The 21,846-nt window shown below is 43.4% G+C and overlaps 1 protein-coding gene across 1 annotated transcript in view; it reads left to right on the forward strand.

Moving 5' to 3' along the window:
• ranbp9 (RAN binding protein 9) overlaps window positions 1-21,846 on the forward strand; it is a 57,452-nt gene that overhangs the window by 10,119 nt on the left and 25,487 nt on the right. The window contains exons 2-5 of the mRNA XM_083781084.1: window positions 15-126; window positions 5,199-5,251; window positions 9,891-10,058; window positions 21,010-21,032. Coding sequence (XP_083637210.1) covers window positions 15-126; window positions 5,199-5,251; window positions 9,891-10,058; window positions 21,010-21,032 — 356 coding nt within the window. The remainder of the gene's footprint in view (window positions 1-14; window positions 127-5,198; window positions 5,252-9,890; window positions 10,059-21,009; window positions 21,033-21,846) is intronic.

Here is a 21,846-nt window from a genome sequence, read left to right on the forward strand (position 1 = left end):
TGCTCACCCTACAGGTCATGGAAAGACGCCCAAGGACGCAGCGTCTGTCCGGGCCACACACCCCATCCCCGCCGCCTGTGGGGTGTACTACTTTGAGGTCAAGATCATTAGTAAAGGACGAGATGGGTAAGGAGAACCATTTTTGGAAGGCCGCACAGTGTTGCGTGTACACACAGGTGTAATTTGGGGTCCACAGAGGATGGCATTTGCCACCCCCCAGTGACACGTTTAACCTCAAATTTAGTTATTTTATGCACTGAACATTTTCTTTTGCACAAGCTCACAATGCATCGCATCGCTCATGTGGTAACTTTCTTTTGCTACACTATTTCAGTATTTCTCAAAGTTCTAGTTAGCTCTGTAGCTTTGAGTGGCTTTTTACATTTCAAGACCCAAATTTCAAAACCCATTTTTGGGTTATCTGTACATATAGCAACATTTTTTGTAATTGTTGAATAAATACGTAGTTTTTCTCAATGAGAGAGGGCTGTTATTCACTCAGAGGAAAATGTATGTTTAAACAAAAAAAATGAGAGAGGATCAACGTGAGAAGTAGTTGTATAACGATAAAGGGTGTGAAGCTGTGGAATAGATGTGATGATGAACTGAAAGACTGTGGAGCTATGGATAAACTTAAGAAGGTATTCAAAAACAAAGTATTAAATAGCTACACAGAGTAAAGGTTCGGGTCTAGTAACACTTGATCGGGTCAAAATGGGTTACAAAGGTCTAACACAGAGTGTACAAATGTACACTCAGGTTCTATAATAATAATAGCTCAAATTTATATAGCGCTTTTCTAAATGCCCAAAACGCTTTACGTACAAAATCACAGTTAAAAAGATAAAAGGATAAACAAGGCATGGGGGACATCTGGATCAGCTGGGGAAAGCTATCTTGAAGAGGTGGTTTTTGAGTGAGGTTCCAATACATGCCACTATGGCCTATGTATCTATGGCCCAGTACATACCACAGACGGAACCGGAAATGACTCCTCTGCAATGTGTACATGCTTGAATGATGTTTTCTGTCTCTGTCTCTGTCTCAATCAGATTGTGCCTGCAGGTTTAACTAGTCTAACTTGTAGCGAGCTGTTCTCTTATCTTTTCAATGAGATGGTAAAATGACACTACTAGATCCTTACTGTAATTCAGATATTATATGGGGGCTTCAGATATAAAAGATAATCTCAACATGATTCTGGTTGCAGTTTAGGACTGCTATTATCGATTATTTTCTTAGCATTTTTTTGCTATCTCACTACATTTTCGATTAATCGAGTAATTCAGAAGCGCTTTTTTCCCCACACTCAAATCTCAATGAATCAATTAACCACAAGTTATTTTGTACTACTTCGCACAACAGTGTTGTTAAACAATTATGAAAATAACAGGTTTACAAGCTCACAATGAGATGTATGGTATGGTAAACTGTTATTTCTTTAGCTTTTATTTTCTTAACCCAAAATTGGGATAGATTATTAACTGTTTCCCCGCCAGGATTACGGTAATTAATAACATGCCAGGATATCGCGCCGTTCAACCCTTATTTTGAGGATACAAAACACACAAAACACACAGATGTGTCAGCTTAATGGTGTGTGTTGACTCGACCGGTTATTGTCTGCCTGGAGCCATTACTACGGCCGCCAGGCTCCGTACAAAAAGTGCTGTTTTGACCAGAAATGCCACCTGGGAGGGGCATTTGGAGACTTAAGTGACTGAAAGCGTACGTGCGCGTGCACACACGTGTGTGCACTAATGAAGATAGCGCAGCCCAGGGTCTAAGCTAACAGATAGCCATCCGAAGCTAAGGCGAGTAGCCTTTCCACTAGATCGAATCAAACGCATTTATACAACTGAATACATGTAGGCGAAGAAGAAGAGCATAGCAGACAGTGACAAGTCCTGGACCGGAAGTTGGCAGAAATGCATTTGACTCGGGCAACAGCCTCTTAAACAGATCTTAAATCCCTTTATTTTAGATCGTTTTTTAGTAATAGTACAACATAAACATTACAGAGACTTTAGTTACTGCACAATACTTTAAAACATTTGGCAACTTGGCATGTTGCACACGTGCCTACAATTGCTCTTATTTGCACTGCCCTCGTTGAAAACAATGTATTTCAAACTCCAGTTCAGGCTTCATGAACAGCGCTCCGTTCAGGCTGCATGAACATCGCTCAGTTTTCTGCCCCCTCAATGTCGTAACTCTTATGGCTCTGGTCTCGCGTAGCCAGACAGCTATTCCACAATCTGCGAATGCTATATAGAGTCTGAAACTACTCCTCCTGAAATCCGTAAGGAAGCTGGAATTTCCATTCACGAAAATATATTTTAAAATATCTTTACATTTCTTTTTACATTTCTGCTGAGCAGCAAGCTTAGATGATTTCTACTTATATTAGGATAAACTTGCACGACTGTAAAGACGAAACGGAAGTGGGGAGGAGGCTCCACTTCCGCTTTATCGCTTACTCATGTCATGATAGAGCTCCTGTTGCTGAGTCCAGACTGTATGACAGAAAATTGCGAGATGCAACAGTCTGGCACCGCAAGACTGCAGTGATACCAATAAGGCTCTGTTGAATTTAGTGTAGCACAGTGGTTCTCAAACCTTAGTTTTAATATGAAAGACCCCCAGGATAACTCGTTGTGCAAAATGGATCCAAATAGACCCGTAAGGGAGAGGTCCATTTGGAACTCCAGGGAACAATGAGGGTATCTGGACTGCCCATATTTCCGACATCCCATTACGTTGCTTTGCGTGCGGTTAGGGACAGGATTAGTAATGCGGTGAGTTGGACCAACACGCCGTCTGACTAATGATACAGCGCCACCTGGACCACACCTTGAGACCCACTGGTGTAGCAGTATTTCCAGTGAGCAAACAATATCAGCACCCTGATTTTGTTTGACCAGACCGGGAACACGGCCTTCATTAGTAAAAAATAGACAAATCGAGTAATGCAGGGATCAGTTAGTGGCTCTTAGATGGGTGCTCTTAGACAAAAAAGGTATCTTTCCTTCAAGTTGTACTGCTTAATTCCCAAAGGTGTACATTGCAGACTTGCAAAGAAAAAAGGAATCCAAGGCACTCTGTCTTTGGTGAAAAAAAGATTCATATAATTTATTGATGAGCAAGGCAAATAAAAACAGGGCCTACGCATCAGGGTCTATCTGTCAGCCTTCATTAGTATCATTGGTAAGACCTGTGAAGGAAAGAAGAGGGCACATTTCTCTCCAATATGGCTGCTGTGCATAGAGCCTATTCCTTGCGTATAGAAGGGCACAGACATATTGGTAGGTGTTGGACATTTCCCATCGCCTGGCAGGGCACAAACATATTGGTAGGTGGTGGACATCTCCCATCGCCTGGCATCACAGGACTAAGATGTGACTCGAGCTTCATTTTGTGATTTTTGTCACTTCCTCCGTTTTCTGAATTGTCAAGTAATCCACAAATTAATTACCATTTTGTTCCAAGAAGAATCTGAGACATCTCTCTATGGTAGAATCAATTCACTCGGCGTGCGGTAAGGGTCATCAAATCAATACCATGTGCGTATTCCCCCAAGGCACATGACTGGACTGGCGTAGTCTACCATCGATTGACCTTCCGGGACCCGCAGTGATTAGCTGGTGTCTGTATCGGAGACCAGCGGCGTCAATTAATCACGCATTCCCAAGTATCGCTCTGGGTCTTCTTTGATAGTCAGACTGCAGTGCAGACCCTTGTCCACTTAGGGGCTAATATGGGGTAGCTGGACACTGACTGAGTGAATTCATTTTTATATTCATTGATTTGTATATCGTCAATGCTTTTTGCGTACAAACCTTGGTATGTCCAAAAATGTTACTTTTTAGGAAAAAAAATATTAAAAAAAATCCCTAAATCATTTTAATCCGAAAATATTTTTTGGGGCCAGTGACGAGATTTGTTTCAAATGTTTCAAGATATTTTTTGACAATGGCATTATTAGCAGATCTATTTAGCTGTTAAATTATTTAGCTGGGGAGTCGGGGACCCCCTGGAACCCCTGGGGGTCCCACAACCTTGCTTTGAGAATCACTGCTTTATACCACTTACAATCACTGGCAGCCATAAAGAACCATTGAGAAAGGGAATTACAAAGCAGTTTAAATTAATCTTTTATGCAGTGTGTGTGTGTGGTCATGAAGTTAACCCATTTAGACCCGTGGCCGATTTCTTTAAAAAATATATTTTAAATCTGAACAGTTTTCAGACCCACATCTGAAAATATGTTGTTCCAGGGACCCGACCAGAAGCAAATATTTGACTTAAAAACGTTTGCTGTGAAAGAATATATTCAAAGATTTGCACCACATTTCTAAGATATTTCACACAATATAATATATAACACAGCAGATCTACAAGCTCGTAGTATAAAGTATAACATAATGCTTAAAATACCAAAAGGGGTTCCCGTCCTGAATGGGTCATATGATCAGTGACATCACAAAGTTGTATTAATGACAGTTCAATATTCAGAAAGAGTGGTTTTTCCCCTTTTTTTAAAAGTATATTTACTAAACTCCCCGCAAATGACAAAAGTGTTAACAAATGCCTGATGGCATTGGGTTCAGCACTTTTGATAAACCCCTCACTATCGTGTTGGATGTGTCATGTCTTCGCTAGCTTTCAAGAATATTATTCTTTAATATAGCTGCGGCTGATTGGTCCGCCACGGCCACGGCCGTTTCAACGCCAATCCCTGAGCGAACCCAGATCGAGGCTGTATTTTGTCAGGGGGGGTGGGGCATTCGAGCATGTGGCTAAATATGTATTATTTTTACAAAATTTCATAGCGATTTTCTTTTTTTAATTATTTCCTGTCCTACTAGACTCCAAGAAATTACATCTGGTCACAAAAGATCACAGGATCTACTGAATGTGAAGGAGGCTTACTGGGGGGGATGCCACACAAAAAAATGGTGTAAAGAAATTCATATTTAGCCCCATGCTCGAATCTCACCGCCCCCCCCTGTCGAAAACGGCTAAAATCCCTAAAACGAAAGAAAGCAGCAAATTTTTCTTTCTCTAATAACAACCTAAAACATGAACCTTGGTTGAAAAAAAACTAAAGTTGTCCTTTAAACCTTTTTATGATTTTTGATGAATACATTATTTATTTTTGATGAATAAACGACTGTAAATAACTGTTTACTCCGCAGGTACATGGGTATCGGCCTCTCCGCCCAGGGTGTAAACATGAACAGACTCCCCGGTAAGATTACACTTCTGTGTGTGTGTGTGTGTACTTGTAGTACGTACATGTGTGTGTGACAATGAACAAAGATAAAGTTAGGTGTGTGTGTGTGTGTGTGTGTGTGTTTGCTAGTGTCTTTTGGGTGTGGTGTGTGTTCATTCCTGTATTTTGCATGGTGTCCTCACTGTCCTGTTGTAAGTGCTTATGTGCGGGTGTCTCTTTGTGTTTCGGATGCGTCTGTGTGTAACAGAGACTTGTAATTTGTATGTATCGTCTGTCAGATGTGACGTGGCTGCATAGGTGTGTTGTCATGTTCCAGTCAGTGATCCTATATCGGTCTGGAAATATTTGGCAGCGTGCATGAAATGCACTTGGATTCAAGCTTGTAGATCTGAATTTGAATCCTGAAAAGGAATGGTTTTGAACATGCAACTGTTTTAATTAATTCTTTATATTTTCTAGTTTTCAGTATTTACTGTCTTCTGCTGCATATATTTGTCTTTGTTATTGGTTGTATATTAAAACCCTAAGACTATTTCATAAAAGCAAAGGTTAAATGCCTTGATCTGCAGTTGCTTCTAATGGTTGGCTGTATGTAGAACAGCTGTAACAACAGCAGTAGTATGGACACTGTGGAGGACTCCTTTCACACACCTTTCACAAATCATAGATTGGGGACCTCAAAATATCAGCTGTGATATTGTTTTGTTTGACAAATATTTGTTTAAGCTCTTTGACAAAACTGGAAAGGCAGGGTATGAAAAATAAATAAATACAATTACTTCAGCCCAAACCTAAAGCCACACAACTGGCTCAATGCAGATCATGTCCCTACATTTTATCTGTGATCTGTACCAAATGTGCGGTATTTCCTCTCCTTGGTTTTTGAATGTCAAGATCTGACCACTGAGGAATTTCTATTTATTTGTATCATTTAATTTAGGGATGCACTGAATATTCGGCCAAAGAAACTATTCGCCCGAATAGTGGCAAAAATGCATATTCGGTATTTGGTTCCGTTTATTTTAGAGCCAAAAACCGAATAGTCAAAGAGCCGGGGGTTACCTTTCGTACAGCTATGACCGCAATGGTGCAATAACTGAAAAATAAATAAATAGTAATCGCTACAGAATTAATTCCATTATGTTGATCTGACCGCCCCATGCCAAAGCTACAGCGCTCGCCTAGCAGTCTGCTGTCACCCAGGCGGGTGCGTGCACGCTCTCAGGGTACATCTTACTGGTACTATATACAGTATCTGATTAGACTGATTTACTTTCATACCACTAAAATGGTTTTGGAAGTCATTTGGAGTGAATATTGGCACCGATCGGTGGCCGATGGATCGGAGATTCGGAGCATCTCTACTCAAAACATGTGCAGCATGCGCCCAAAGAAACCTACAGCTGTGTCCACTGGGTGCATGTTATGACAGGGAGTGTCACATTCCACATCAGCCCCAAAGTTGTAGTTCAAAGGTAACCTGAATCCTGGCGCTCGGGTGGTAAAGTAGCTGTCCGCCTCTACAGAGACTGGAGCTAAATTCCAATACCGCAACTTTCACACTCGCTCACTCTCCTCGCGTCCTCCACTCGCTCCTCGGCTCCGCCCCCAGCGAGGAGGAGAGGAGGAGGAGAGGATTCTATGCGAGGACAGAGTGGTGGTCGAATTTTCCTCTGGAATCGGAATGTACTACGCTGTCATTTCAAAGCGACGGCACATTCAGCGATCACTAATGACGTGTATCAATTCAATTCAATTCAAAGGGCTTTATTGGCATGGGAAAACATACGTTATCATTGCCAAAGCAAAAGTGGTGTCACACAGCTGGATCACTGGAACTCCGAACAGAGCCGTACAGTCTACAGAATAGACAATTCATCATTTTGTAACCGAGGGTCCGAGGCCAATGTGTATGTATTCCAATGTGTATGTATTGGTAACATGTGCAAGGCAAGGCTATTTATTCCTGAAATAGTGAATAAGCGCCAGGATGCGCACACGTATAAATCACCCCCTCCTCCGAGAGTCAGTCCTCCTCCGCGGTCTTTGCAAATAACGGACACTATAACAGGAATTAGGTATAGTCTCTCTGACTTACATATTCAGTTCAGTCCACATATAAATAAATAAATTTTTCATTTCTGTCACCGTCATTCATAGCAGTCAGTCACAGAGATACATTAACTATAGCTTTTGAGGTGCGCACAATATAGCCGGCCTAATTTATATATCCTACTTTTATTATGCTTATATCACACAACGCAATAAAGCCAGTGGCTTGTTGTGGTCCTTTCACTTTCACATAAGTAGGCTAGATAGGCTACTTTATCATTCTGAAGCTCTAGTCATTCAGCGAAAATGTGTCTCTTCAACAAACAGTGCGTGCATGTGTGTGTTGGCCGTTGGGTCAGCGACTTCAGCCAGTCAGCCGGCCGGCAGCTAGTGGATGGGGGGGGGGGGGTGCACAGTATCGGGTTTCATCAGTGTTTTCTGTGCCACATGTGGAGGAGGCGGACTTATGTCACTGGAGAAGGAAAAAATAACATGTACACGTGATGCGGAAATCCGCTGCGAGGAGACAAAATACCCCACCGAGCCTGCACCTGATGTACACTCGCTCTATGCGGTCTCGGAGAGCCCACTCGGCTCCTCCACTCGACTCCACTCTCCTCCTCGATGGAGCACTTTAACAAATGGAACGTTAACCATTTCCGGGTCACGCTGGAATGACCCCGAGTGACCGAGTGGGAGTGAGCGAGTGTCCGAGATTTTGGGTATTGGAATTTAGCTTAGGGCTAATCCACTGTGGTGCATGCGGATTTGTCCAGCATGCATGTGTCCCTTCAATGAAACGGACACATTTTGTGAATGAGTTTGAATGCTGAAAGTAGGTAGCTTGTTTCACGTCATTTGGGCTGACCCCAAAAAATGGAATATTCGGAAGGTTCGGAAGGCACACAATTTGAATATAAAAAAATTAATCGTTTTCTATTTTTCTATTTTTTTTAATAAATATATCTTTTCGTGAACGGAAATGCCAGCTTCCATTTTGGGAGGTGTAGTTCCAGACTCTTTGTGGAATAGTTGTCTGGCTACGGGGGAATAGGTGAGAGAGTAGGCTGTCACACGCTTCCTCCTCCTGCACTCTCCTGTGTGTGTGTGTGTGTGTGTGTGTGGGGGGGGTGTTATCGGACCACACAGGGTGGTTGTCCCTAGCTTCTCTCACTCCACCAGCACCCACAGGCCCTGATGTAGGGCAGAGACCCACCCATCGGCCCTAACAGCCCCCCCTCAGTAGAAAGATAACAGGAGGCCGGCTCTCCGCCGAAGCCATCCCAAGTTCCAGCTAGTTGGCTGCTGGACACCAGGGGTGAAAGAATACTTAAATCCTATGATTGAGTCCCTCAGTGGTGTCTTTTCTGTTTTCGCTCAACATTAAATATCTTCGCTGAAAGCAGCTGATGGACAAGTTCGTTGATCTGCAATTTTCCGCGAAGGTTTTCCCTCAGAAAGAATATTGGTCCTGGGGTTTTAGTGCTTGAGTAAAAAGAGCTGGCTAGCTATTTTTCAATTGCCGAAGTATAGAAAAAAGGGGTGGTTTATGTATCTTTGTAATCGCATTCTAAATCTGCATTAGTATACAGTGGAGTCAAAACAAAAAGTACAATATTTGCTTCTGAAATCTAGTGGATTAGTAATTGTAAATATCCAAAAGGCAAAGTCCCTCAAAATTGTACTCACTTGTAAAGTTACTGGGTTACTATTTACAGTTTCCAGTACTAATGTTGGTGGCTAATAACAATTAGCTAATTGCTTCTTCTCCAGGCTGTATTCGAAACTGCAGTGGTGTGCGTGCATGTGTGTGATGGATGATGCAACAGCAGCATTTAATAATCTAGCCCTGCTGTAATTTACTGCAGGCTGTCATGGTTGTTTTTCTACACCGCTGGCAGGATAAATCAGCTCAGTGTGTGCTTTAGGACAGTGAGTCTCATTTCTCAACCTTCTTGAAGGACCCTCTCCACCCAGTTTGATATGCACGATTAAAAATAAAAAATAAATCCTCCTGTGGTCATTTAACTCTTCAGAGTGTACATTAAACGGAACATGTTAGCAACACCCGTTTCCTCAACATTTAAATATATAATTTAGCTGGGGGACCCTCTGGAACGCCTGGCCCTCACTGACCCTTGGTGGTACCAGGACCAGTGTGCTAGGAGACCCATTGATGCCCACAGGTATAACTAGGCCAGTGGGTAGTAATGCAATTTGTGCCTAAGCAATGATTCCTAACTTAACCCATTCTGACCGGGCACCCATTTTGGTGTTGGCATCATGTTATGCTTTAGCTATTGAAAAATAGCAGATCTACAAGCTCATATCGCGCCACCGAGTGGCGCGATACGAGCTTGTAGGTCTGCTATTTTTGAAAAATCGAAGACACTTTTAGAATCTGATCTCAGGTCAGAATGGGTTAATAATGAAACTGTCAGGATGTAATAGACATTTTTCGAATCTGATCTTAGGTCAGAACGGGTTAAAAAAAAACCCAACCTTTTAAACCTTTTATATTGTCTTTAACGTGGTTGTACTTGGACACAATGATTGCGATATCTTTTTGCTTGTGGTGTAAAACCTCTTCCAATCCTCTCAGGTTGGGACAAACACTCGTATGGTTACCACGGCGATGACGGCCACTCCTTCTGCTCGTCGGGCACCGGCCAACCGTATGGACCCACGTTTACAACAGGCGACGTGATTGGATGCTGCGTCAACCTAATCAACAACACCTGCTTCTACACAAAGAACGGACACAGCTTAGGTACAAAACATTACCATGGTGATGTGTACAGTCTGTACACCATCGCTGTTTGTGGGGAAAAAAAAAACATGTGTCTCAGTGTTTCAACTTTTTATGTTTTCTTTTTTGTAAATTAATGCCACATAAAGGCCGTTTCAGACACGGGATCGAGAGACGCGCGCATTCTCATTTGGATCATCGGGGATCGCGCTGCAGACATTGTAGCATTGACCACAATCCGTCTCTTGCGCGTGCATGAAACGAGCCCACATGTGAGTCTAACGCAACTGCGGCCGCTTGCGTCTCCGCACCTCAATTTATCTGCGTGTCCCGAATAATCGCCCGCCTCTCATTGAAAATGAATTACTGAGGCATGTCACTCGCTCCCCCGTCTGAAATGGCCTTAAGAGTGTTGCGCACAAGTTGAATACAGTGCGTAACAAATTGCTGAGCTACAAGATTTTATAGCATCTCATTGTGAGCTTGTAGATCAGCTACTAATGCTATTTTAGTGTGTCTACTGTCTACGGCAGGGGTGTCGGAACTCAACTTGGGGCGACGGCCGCATTGGTCAAAAGGTCACTTGATGGGGGCCACAACCAGTTGCGGACGCACGCTCGATGTCTCAGTCACTGCTATAATATCTATCTATCTATCTATCTATCTATGCTCAGACCCAGCCAGCCAGCAAGCCACACACATAGTGCTCAGACCCAGCCAGCCAGCCAGCCACACACATAGTGCTCAGACCCAGCCAGCCAGCCAGCCACACACATAGTGCTCAGACCCAGCCAGCCAGCAAGCCACACACATAGTGCTCAGACCCAGCCAGCCACACACATAGCTCCGTAAGGGAGTGGTTGCACCACTCAAAAAATCTTCAAAAAACTGAAGAGGCTACTGGACATTGGAGAACCTGATTTAGACATGATCTGATGCAGGACAATGTCACTATGACAGAAAGAGAAGATGGGTCTGGCCACATTCATTCACCCCATAATCTCAGTGGAAATTGGGGAATATATTGTGAAATAAAAAGTCAGAAAATTATTTTTTACATTTTCTTAGTTCAAACCATTCCATGATTTCCCCATGCCCACACATCTGTGGGCTCTCTCTCTCTCTCTGAACAGAAACAAGTCGCGATGCGGCCCCTCCCCCTTCACTTATACACCAGTATAGAAGATTTTATATTATGCACATGCCATGGTCACATAACCATTATATGTTGAGTGCATGCTTTGATGGTTACAGTTTTATAATCAGTTTTGATGAGTAAACCTTTGTGGAGATCTTCTCAGTTCTCATTGTATGCTAGTTACTGCCATTCAGGATGGAAAATGAAATCCATTTGGGTTTGGGGAGAAGTAGTTTCATAAGGGGCTGGTATGAAGTACTTGATATAAAGAGAACATGTTCAGTTCACTATTCTAAAACGGGTAGTCCCAATACTTCATTCTGATTGGCTGGTTACCGTCACGTGACCGGTGTAAATTTCACCGATAACCCACTCCTTCAATCACTTTGTATCAAACTGCAGCCTTGTAGCTGAACTGGGGAAGGGGAGCGCTTGATTGCTTTACAAACACATGCCGTGCGGGCGTCTAAGCACCGCCCGGCTCATATGACTGAATGTGTGGCTCCAGGCAGCCCCGTAAATACATCAAGCGCTATTCTCCCGTCACATAGGCTACTTGCGGAGCAAAACAAGGAAGTGTTTTGGCTCTGGGTCGCTCGCTCTGGTGGCACAAAGCGTAGATACTTTTGTGAATTTAATAGTTTTAATATTGCTATATGTTTGTAACCGTTTTAGAAAAGCAATAAGCCACTCGAGGCCCCAGCTTACCGGGTATTTTACACTGGCTGGGAGGTAGAAGACCCTCGGCTGCGCCTCGGGTCTGCCTACGCTCCCAGGCAGTGTAAAATACCCGGTAACCTGAGATCTCTCGTGGCTTATTGCTTAAGTCTACACTCTACTCTACACCTGCCTTCATTTCATCTGATTGTCTGTCTGGCAGGCACTTAACAAGCGATCGTTAACTGTGTCTGTTAGAGAGAGGGGCAGAGAAGAGTGGCTTTGCTCAACTTGATTTATACTTATATTCTCCACTCTGATGAAGGTACATGTTCGATAAATCATGCAGCCTTACTTATTAGCCTATATTTTGGCTATTAAAAAAAAATATATATATCTTTTTTTTGCTTGAGGCAGGCGGGCCGCAGAAGACGACGTCGCGCGCCGCATGCGGCCCGCGGATCACCAGTTTGACACCCCTGGTCTACGGGCTTTTATACATTTAACCAATGACTGGTGCTTGGGACTAAATAATTGAGCCAATTGTAATCTGTCGGGTGGAAACCAAATTAACTGTTACTTTTAAAAATTCAAATTTAAAAGTAGCAGATCTACAAGCTCAAAACTCAAGCCTTGCACCGTGTTTTGAGCATTTGAGTTTTGAACTGCTACTTTTCTGTATGATCATATGGTCGTAACGTGTTAATTTACGAAAAAACACAAAGTTGTATAATTATATAGACTAGTCCTTACCCGTTCTGAATATATGAACAGCAAATCATGTTCAGTGTGCAATGTAATAGATCACATTACTGATAATTGTTTACAGATGGTCTTTGGAAGTTGGGTTGGGCACAAAAGTATAGGCTAATTAAATGCTGTAGTACAATCATAAGTACACCATTGATGTGTGATGTAAATATGGTGGTGATATTCTGCCTATAAATGGAAGTTATTGAATATTTTCAAGTTCGGTGTTGCACTTTGTAGACGGTCTCTAACCGCTCACCGTCTGCTGCCCATGGAGATATAAGCTATTAAACGGTGAACGCGGAGGTTGGCTTTTTGGGCTTCAAAGCAAGTTGTAGTTTGTTCTTTATATAATCAGGATAAGAATTTGATGTTTTGTGTGATTTAGGAACGTGTCGTTGTCATTGCATCTGTCTGTATGTATTTTGTCATTGTGTTGTTCCGACGGCACGGGATCTGTCTTCCCCAAACGTCTCCATTTGGCCACCCCGAGACCCCGACAGATAAGCATTCCGTTGTGATCGTGCTGTTCAGTGTGTCACGCAGCCACGCTGGGTGCGCGCAGGGCTGTAACCTGTCGTTGTCAGTGTCCAGGCTTTCAGCGTGCATGTAGCCCATGTGTATGGCACGGCGAAGGAGGTGGTTGAGGAAGGGGCGGACAGTGTGTGTGTGTGTGTGTGTGTGTGTTCACGTTAACATGCCTCCGTCCAACTGTCGGAGCTTTCAGGTGCCTGTGCCACGCAACCCGGCCGCGATGCTTCCCCAAAGAAGTTATGTCGACTGACGCAAGAGTAGCTGTACTATGGGTCCGAGTTGTTTTACTCGTGTTGGTCTGATGCATAGGTCTGATGCCTGCCTGGGGGCGGTGTGAAAAAGGGGAAGTGCGTTGGAGAATGCAAGGGGAATGTTGCGCCGGAAACTGTGTCCCAGTATTAATCTGTGTCCGTCCCAACATGCATTTCACTGGTGACACTGGTGACACGTGATTTGCGGGGAGATGAGTTGTTCAGTACGGATTATTATTTCATATAAATGGGTATTGTACTGTAAATATGACATGAATATGAATGCAAAGTAGTGGTTGAGGTGTGGACAGGCTAGCTGTTGGTGTTGTGCATGGTGAGATGTGTGCAAACGGTGTGGTTTTTGTAGGAGAAGACGGCCAAAGGATGCAACACACACACACACACACACGGCGCCAAATTGTATAGACCGTATATTGTATAGCTGCGGGGATAAAACCCTCACCAGGCGCACCTCTTCCACTACAGTGAACGGCAGAGTGACTGAGAGTTTGCCTCAAACTTTAATCCTTTACCTGCTTTTTTACTAACACTAACATTACAAAGATGCCCAGAACATCGAGATGAACCTGTGTAGTTTATGGCTGCTCCAACAGTAGTAGCAACATAAAAATAAAATAAAACTGAATGTCTAATATCCACCGCGGTGGCGGAGACCAGAGCCATTGAGTAATGGTTGAGACGAAGCAGGGAAAGATACATATATCGCCAGTCTTACCCAATACCAAATCTTTCTGTTTTATGAACACAAGGCTGCTGTATTTTATACCTCATACTAAGCATTTAAAGTATGAGGTATAAAGTACACTGGCGTTATGTATCTTTCACTGCTTCGTCTCAACCATTACTCAATGGCTCTGGTCTCAGCCACAGCGGTGGATATTAGACATTCCGTTTTATTTTATTTTTATGTTGCCACTACTGTTGGAGCAGCCATAAACTACACAGGTTCATCTCGATGTTCTGGGCATCTTTGTAATGTTAGTGTTAGTAAAAAAGCAGGTAAAGGAGTAAAGTTTGAGGCAAACTAACATCAGTCACTCTGCCGTTCACTGTAGTGGAAGAGGTGCGCCTGGTGAGGGTTTTATCCCGCAGCTACGTCGAGTCCGCCTACAGGAAATACGTAGGCTGCGACCATGAGACCCGCTACGGAATCGGTCTATAGGGCACTCTTTGTTGTGTTGCGGCGGTAGCTAGAGGAAGCATGCCAGTGGGGTAACGGTGAGAATGGTGGCCTGTGATGCAGGTGTTGCTAAGGGGCGGAGGTGTGTGAGGGTGCGAGGTTAATTCACTAATAAATTCATTATTAATCATTAATGTGTCAAATCGAAAAAAGGGCTTCGTTAAGACATCCATATTCATATGGTCAATGCCTGTGTGAAAAGTGGGAGTGATTGGTGCAGGCAATGAGGAGATACGGCGGTGTTTCTGACAGAATGTCAGACATTGTTAGAATTATAGTATGATTAGAGTATAGAGGTTTCTGCCTGATGGCAACCATATGGACTGTTCATGTCACGTTATTTCAGTGGTATCTACTTGCTAGTTCGGGTGCAGTACTTAGTTTAGACTAGTCATTGGTTAGTCCTACAACCTATCTCAAACCTCAACCTCCCACGGGGCAGCACACCTAAACCTATCCTTAACCCTCTCCCAACCTTTAACGCACCCCTCGCCAACCTTAATCCGGTCGTTTTAACGCACCCCTCACCAACCTTATGTCTTTGGTTCTCAAACCTTTTTTTTTTTTTAATAATTTATTTTTCCCTCAGTACTCTTTCCCTGATTTCTGAATCGAAGTACCCTTTTTTTTACCCGACTATTAAATTTAGCTTGGAAAACGATACATTGCTGTGGGACAGAAACCTCTTATCTCCATATTTTAACCTTTTGTGTTTTCTCATAAATTAGCCCTACTACTTGATCATACTACAGCGTCAGCCTCTAAAGTAGAAGATCCACAAGCTTGTCGATCTAGCTACTTTTGCTACATTCGAACTTGAATTGGGGCATATGAGGTTTCCACCTGACGGAGACAAATAGCTAGCATGCTATTTGCCTTTCCTTTGCTCTCTGCAAAGCTGCCATTGTGTGAGACGGCAGGTAACCGCCCGACGTGTGCGCGCAGCCCACGCATCTAACACGAGGGACCCACTTAATGTCATCCCACCACCCCCTGCGTGCCAGCACTGCAGTGGATGCAGCGAGGCAGAAGGAATCTGGGACGGTGCAGGAGACTTTTTACCGTCGACTAAAATACAAAGTGAAGTCATTTATTGTCTTCTCTCAATGTGACTCCTGATGCTCAATTCTGGAAATTGAGCTTCACGAGTCACATTGTTCTTAATTCATTAACCCATTCTGACCTGAGATCAGATTCATACGAGGTTTCCGCCGGAAACACACTGGTCTGATGAACCCATTCTGACCTGAGATCAGATTCTAAAAATGTCAGTCGTTCTTCTATTTTTCAAAAAATAGCAGACCTACAAGCTCGTATCGCGCCACTCGGTGGCGCGATATGAGCTTGTAGATCTGCTATTTTTCAATAGATAAAGCATAACATGATGCTAACACCAAAATGGGTGCCCGGTCAGAATGGGTTAAGAACAACAAAGTTGCACTTTAATTTGGGCCTGTAACTCATGGGCACAGACTAGAGCAGCAAACGTTGATCTAATATCTCTCACTAAGTATAGTGTATTCTGGTAAAAAAATATCCGTTGTGTGTAGTCACTGTGAGCTCTGAGGCTGGAGTAGTCTTTACAAGACACTCCCCACTTCCTCCAGTGACTATGGCAGTGAAGTGATTTTCCCCTAGAAATGCTCGGCCTGTTCGATTGCGTGTCAGGTTCTTGATCCGACCAGAGTTTTTGGGTGTGAAAGGCACCTGAGTGTTGAGCCGAATGTGGCGATAGTCCGGCATCCAACAGGCTTTTTTTTGTTCAAAGTGGTGACCATCCCACCACTGCCACCAAATGTCACACTTTGCCTTTCAATCAGCAGTACTTTGGCTGTAGTTGCACTAGCCTTGGGACAGTGAGAGATTGACGGCCCCGCAGGTTGAGTGTGTGCCATGAAATGGCTGGGCCGCTCCCAGCCTCATGACAGCAGCTGCCTTGTCTTCCTGGCCGTCGGCTTCATCCAGGAACGTCCAAACATACTCGTACACCGGTGTGTAATCATAGATGGTACGTCTTTTTGCCAGTTCGTCAGTGAATCTGCACAACATCACCGCTGCTTGTTGGAGGGGAGTGTCCATCTCACACAGGGGGATGCAGAAGTCTCTCAGGGCCCAATGTCCCCAGTATTCGCCCCCAGTAGTCGCTCTTGTGACTGTTGCAGTGACGCGTCTCAGTGACCGTCCACATTTCACACTGTGAAGCGGGCTTGTCACAGATGTAACAGTAGCACTGCTCACATATGAGGAAGATTCTGTTGATGGGAACCTCTGTCACCTCGGTAGGCTGGAAAGGGTAAACGGGACAGTCGAAGCGAGCATGGGGCAGTACTTATAAGCACGTTGGGAGAAGGTTATGGTCAGGTCTTCATCCACTACATTTGGAGACTGCTCTGGGACGTTTTCTTTCTCCATGTCCACGATGAAGACTGACTGGTCGCCGGAGTTCGCCTCGCCTTTTGAGTCACATTCCGAGTCACTGCTTATGACGATCAGCTCTTGTTGCTGAACCTGCAGCAGCCGCCTTGGTATCGGCTGATTGTTCTGCGCTTGTGGAAGCATCGGCGTTGGTGCCAGCGGCGTCTTCAACATGTTCATTTCGGGTTGTTGTTGGCTCATGTTTGGCGCCAGGCACTTACAAGAAAACAGGGCTGGCACTCCTCTCTAGATTGGAGGGTGCCAAGTACTGTGGAGGAGGAGCGGTGTTTGTTCCTGGAGGCAGTTCAGTCTCACTTGAGGCTAGTCGTGAAAGAGCAACAGGTTAGAACTGTGAGCCAGGGCCTCATCGCAGGAGGCATTTAAGCCTGTAACAGTTACTGTTTGTTATTTTCTTAAAGGTTTTATGACATTCATTTTCATTTATTTTTATTTTTTATTTTAGGTTATATGACCTCAATTACACCCAAAAAACCTGAACTTTGAACATTCAGTGGATTTTCTGTGGTCTGAAGTTTTCTTTGGGGTTTGGAAGCCTTTTGAGCTACAATGAAAACGGGCATAACAGTGAAAACGGTGACATCTGCTGGCAAATCCCATTGACATATATGGGATTTGCAGGATCTTACATCACAAACTGCCAGCAAATCAGAGCACCTGTTTGAGCCAGAAAACCCCAGATCACAGAAAATCTACTGAATGTTAAAAGTTCATGTTTTTTGGGTGCAATTGAGATTAGGAAAACCTAAAAAAAATAAGAACAATTCCAAAACCTTTTTTTTTAATGTCACAATCCCTTTAAGTGTTAATGTTGTTTCCTGTTTGTGGAACGTTATTTTGGCCGGTAGTTATTTATTTTTGTATTTGTATTGTCTAAAGACACTTTTGGAGGTCAATAAAAATGCCTAAAACGTGTTTGTGGACCTGTCTACTCCTTGGAGCCTCCGGCCATCGGTTGGCATTATCACAATTGGTGGCAGTGCAAATAAGGGAGGGACAGTCCACAGTGCATCCAAACATCAGCAGCGGCAAGCAGAAGCCTCAGAGGAAGAGGGTGCCACACGACCAATGAAGGTGTCCAGTAGTGAGCACTACCTCATCCCGGGGGGCGCAGTGGCTTCCAACTTGACCAGGAAGTTCCGGATGGAGAAGGACAGAAGGAGAAGGAGGAGCAGCAGGAGCGGAAGCTCCACCAGATCACCCAGCCCCAGGGGGCATGGAGGCAACCAGGGTGGCCGCCCTCAGTGCCTGCTGGGGGGCGGCGAGGACTGTCGGTGGCAGCGACAGATCGGGCGTCGGCAGCAGGAGCGGTGGCAGCACTGGTGCTACGGGCCAGGTGAGAGCTGAAGAGGGTGGGTGGAGAAGGACATGGACACAAATGCCAGAATGATGTGGTTCCATGCCTTACAACCTTCCAACGTTGTGGCCCTCCACAGAAAGGGGTCTGAACTGTACAGCAGAGGTCTTTTAGGACGCCACAGGCCAGTCTTCTGAAGGGGAGGGGAGGGGGGGGGGGGGGGGGGGAGTGTCACGGGGCAGCCCTATATATATATATATATATATATATTGTACAAATGACATTGTTATTATTCCACACAATGACTGCAAGACGTTTAAATATTTTTATATTTGTATTGACACTGAGGTTGCATTATTTGTCACCAGTCTCCCCTCTGCAAGGCTGGCACTTGTCTTAGTAAATGAAATGTGTCAAATGTAGTTGATTGTATATTCCTCTAAAAGATGGTAGTGTGAAAGATTACTCGTAGGCTTTAGTTAGCCGTGTGGTGAGTTAATTATCACTTACTGATTAGAGGATGGTTTGCCCCACCTGTTTAAGAGCAGGATTGCTGTAGGTGGAGGCAGTTCAGTCTTACTTGAGGCTAGTCGTGACAGAGCAACAGGTTAGAACTGTGAGCCAGGGCCTCATCGCAGGAGGCATGTAAGCCTTTTTTGTTATTTTCTTAAGTGTTAATGTTGTTTCCTGTTTGTGGAACGTTATTTTGGCCAGTAGTTATTTATTTTTGTATTTGTATTGTCTAAAGACACTTTTGGAGGTCAATAAAATGGCTAAAACGTGTTTGTGGACCTGTCTACTCCTTGGAGCCTTGACTTCTTGTTCTTAATGTGGGTTTATTAGAGCGCAAGCACATTACAATCTTAATCGTCTTCTAGGCTACAAATAAATAGATATTAACAATAAGGTTTGTATGAGACGTTAATTCCCCATGCTGTGTGTGCTGTGTGGGCAGAGGAGGTCCCACGGCTGTCGCCAACACTGTACAAAGTACAGTAGATTTTATTTTAGCAGCTAACGCCCCAACATTTTGTTCAACGACAAATACAAATGAATAAACTAGACAAAACACGGCATAACCCCCAAATTACGAGACTCGTATTTTCCAGCAAGCAATAGGAATTGATACCTGAAAAGTTTGGCATGAAAAAGCAGCAGTTATTAGTCAGTGACATAGTGGCACATAATTCATTATATCAATTAATATCCCTCATTGAACATCATGTTAACTGACTTTGTTGTTTTATGAGACGGTCACAAACACGTTTTGTTATTCACTTGTTGCACACATGGCCTATCCCCGGCCTCATTCGTATTACCAAGCATGAATAAAATACAGAATAAATAATGCCATTGTGACTGTCAAATAAATTACTGTAATGTATTATTGCAAGGTGCATTTGTGTAGTGTATCACAATGCTGAAAAGCTCAGTTTCGTGTATTCTCTCATCTGCCACTGCTTGAGCGGCAGTACTAGTTCACTTGAGAAAGTAGTAATTCACTTGAAAAAGAATAGTTGACCTAAGCTGGCAAACGGCAACGTGTTTTAGTTTTTGAGTGGTGCAACCACTCCTACAACCAGCTTGCAATGTCCTCGTACCTGTTTGTTTGTTTGTGTGTGTGTCTGTGTAAGCACGAGTATGTGAGGGGGGGGGGGGGGGGGGGGGGAATTGCACCACTCAGTTCACACGTGTGTGATTTTTTTCTTGTAATGCAGCTCATAGTAAGTGGAGACCGTTATGGTGCCCCAGCTCCCAAACTGCTAAAGGGGTTTACTTTTCATTCAAAAATAATAATAATTCAATGCTGCTGAGTTGGATGAGAATGCAGTCAGACATACTGTTTACAGAATACAGATTTCTTTTTCTTTTTTTTATGAAAAGATTAAAGAATAAGATATTCTGATATTGCACATGTGTATGTTTACATTCTATGCTGTATGACTTCATGGTCAGGGTGCATTTCATTTTGATACAAAAGCCTTATGTGCCAAAACATTTAAATGTTCTCAATGTTGTATTCTATTGTTAACTTGAATACATTTCTTTTGTAATTATTTTGAAGTTTAGAAGTTTTTAAAATGTTTATTTTATTTTAATTGATTACTAAACATCGGTCCAAAACATCGGCATCGGTGGTGTAGGTCTCTCCAAAATCGGTATTGTGCAAAAATAATGCTTGCAATGGATTCAGAATCATGAATATCCTCTAGTTTCACACGTCACATGCTACTTACATTTTGAAATGTTTGCCTTTTATGTAGGTTAATGGTATGGTCACATATAACCCCCTATAAAATAAATGTTGATAGCTGGTCAATGGTGAATGTATGTACTGTATAACTATATAGACAATATTTTAGGCCAAAAAAAATCCCACTCCACACCCCCGGCTGCTGGATTTATGTTCCGCCTGCTGGCTGCAGCCTTATTCCAGCAGACAAGGTCACAGGCTGGCAATCGGCCTATCATCAAAAGGTTGACCAAACGTTACTTTTCCTTGCAGTCTTATTTATTAGTAGCCTTTGGCTTTTTCACAGCATCTTTCAACTTCTTGAAGTGCTTAAGGTTGCTTATTTCTCCATGTTTGTTTTGTAATAAATAATCACAATCTAAACGTAGACGGAGACGTTTGTTGGATAAAGATGTGCTGTGGTGATGGTTAAGAGCTCCAAAGTGCTGACATTCTCTTTCTTTTATCTTCGTTTCAGGTATTGCCTTCACAGATCTACCGGTGAGTGTCTTAACTCTATTTTCAATTATTCAGATGTCCTAATTGGTGTACACAATAGCCATATTTATGCTCTTTTGTACAAGTCATGTGCCAAAGAAATTGCAGATGTACAAGTTCACAATTCAATGCATCGGTGACGTGTTGAGGACCCCTGCTGTAGTTCCCAGAATTGTCAGGCTGAAAACATATATATATATATATATATTCCAAGCATTTTTGAATTGTAGGCATTACATTTAGTTTTTAGCCAAACTACGAGCTGTGAGCTTGTAGGTTGTCACTTGATGAGAAGTTCTCATGGGTGATCTCGGCGCTTACTGTGGTCACCCCTGGACATCAATATGTCTTTAATATCTGAAGTAGTTGGAATGCGTTTGTAGTTGGAACAGTGTGTAGTAGTTGGAACAGTGTCATTGGTCAGAAGTTGGGTGGTGGTGATTATATTTATTTTCATTTCTGCATGCAGTCCAGGCTATTCTGCCAGCAGTGACCGTTTGACAGGAACTATAGTCTAACCTCTGAAATCCCCCTCTAGTGACCATGGATAAACACAAACTGTCGCGAGAAATAGCAAAACACCTCCTCCATATCCAGGTATTAAAATAACCACGCTAGATGTACACAAATAATCCAGCGTCTCGAGACAGAGCGAGCATGGCTGTGATTAATTCAATCAAATTACTGAGTGAGGAGTGGGTCTAACTTTCAGAACAGTGCAGCTGGCAGGTGGTATTAAAAACATTCCCTCCCGTTACCATAGGCGGTAACGTGAGGCCAGTGCCATCAGAATGAGGGGAGAAGAAGAGCCCTTATC

This window comes from Protomyctophum parallelum, assembly GCF_964188405.1.
Source record: "Protomyctophum parallelum genome assembly, chromosome: 14".
In the NCBI taxonomy this organism is placed as follows: Eukaryota; Metazoa; Chordata; class Actinopteri; order Myctophiformes; family Myctophidae; genus Protomyctophum; species Protomyctophum parallelum.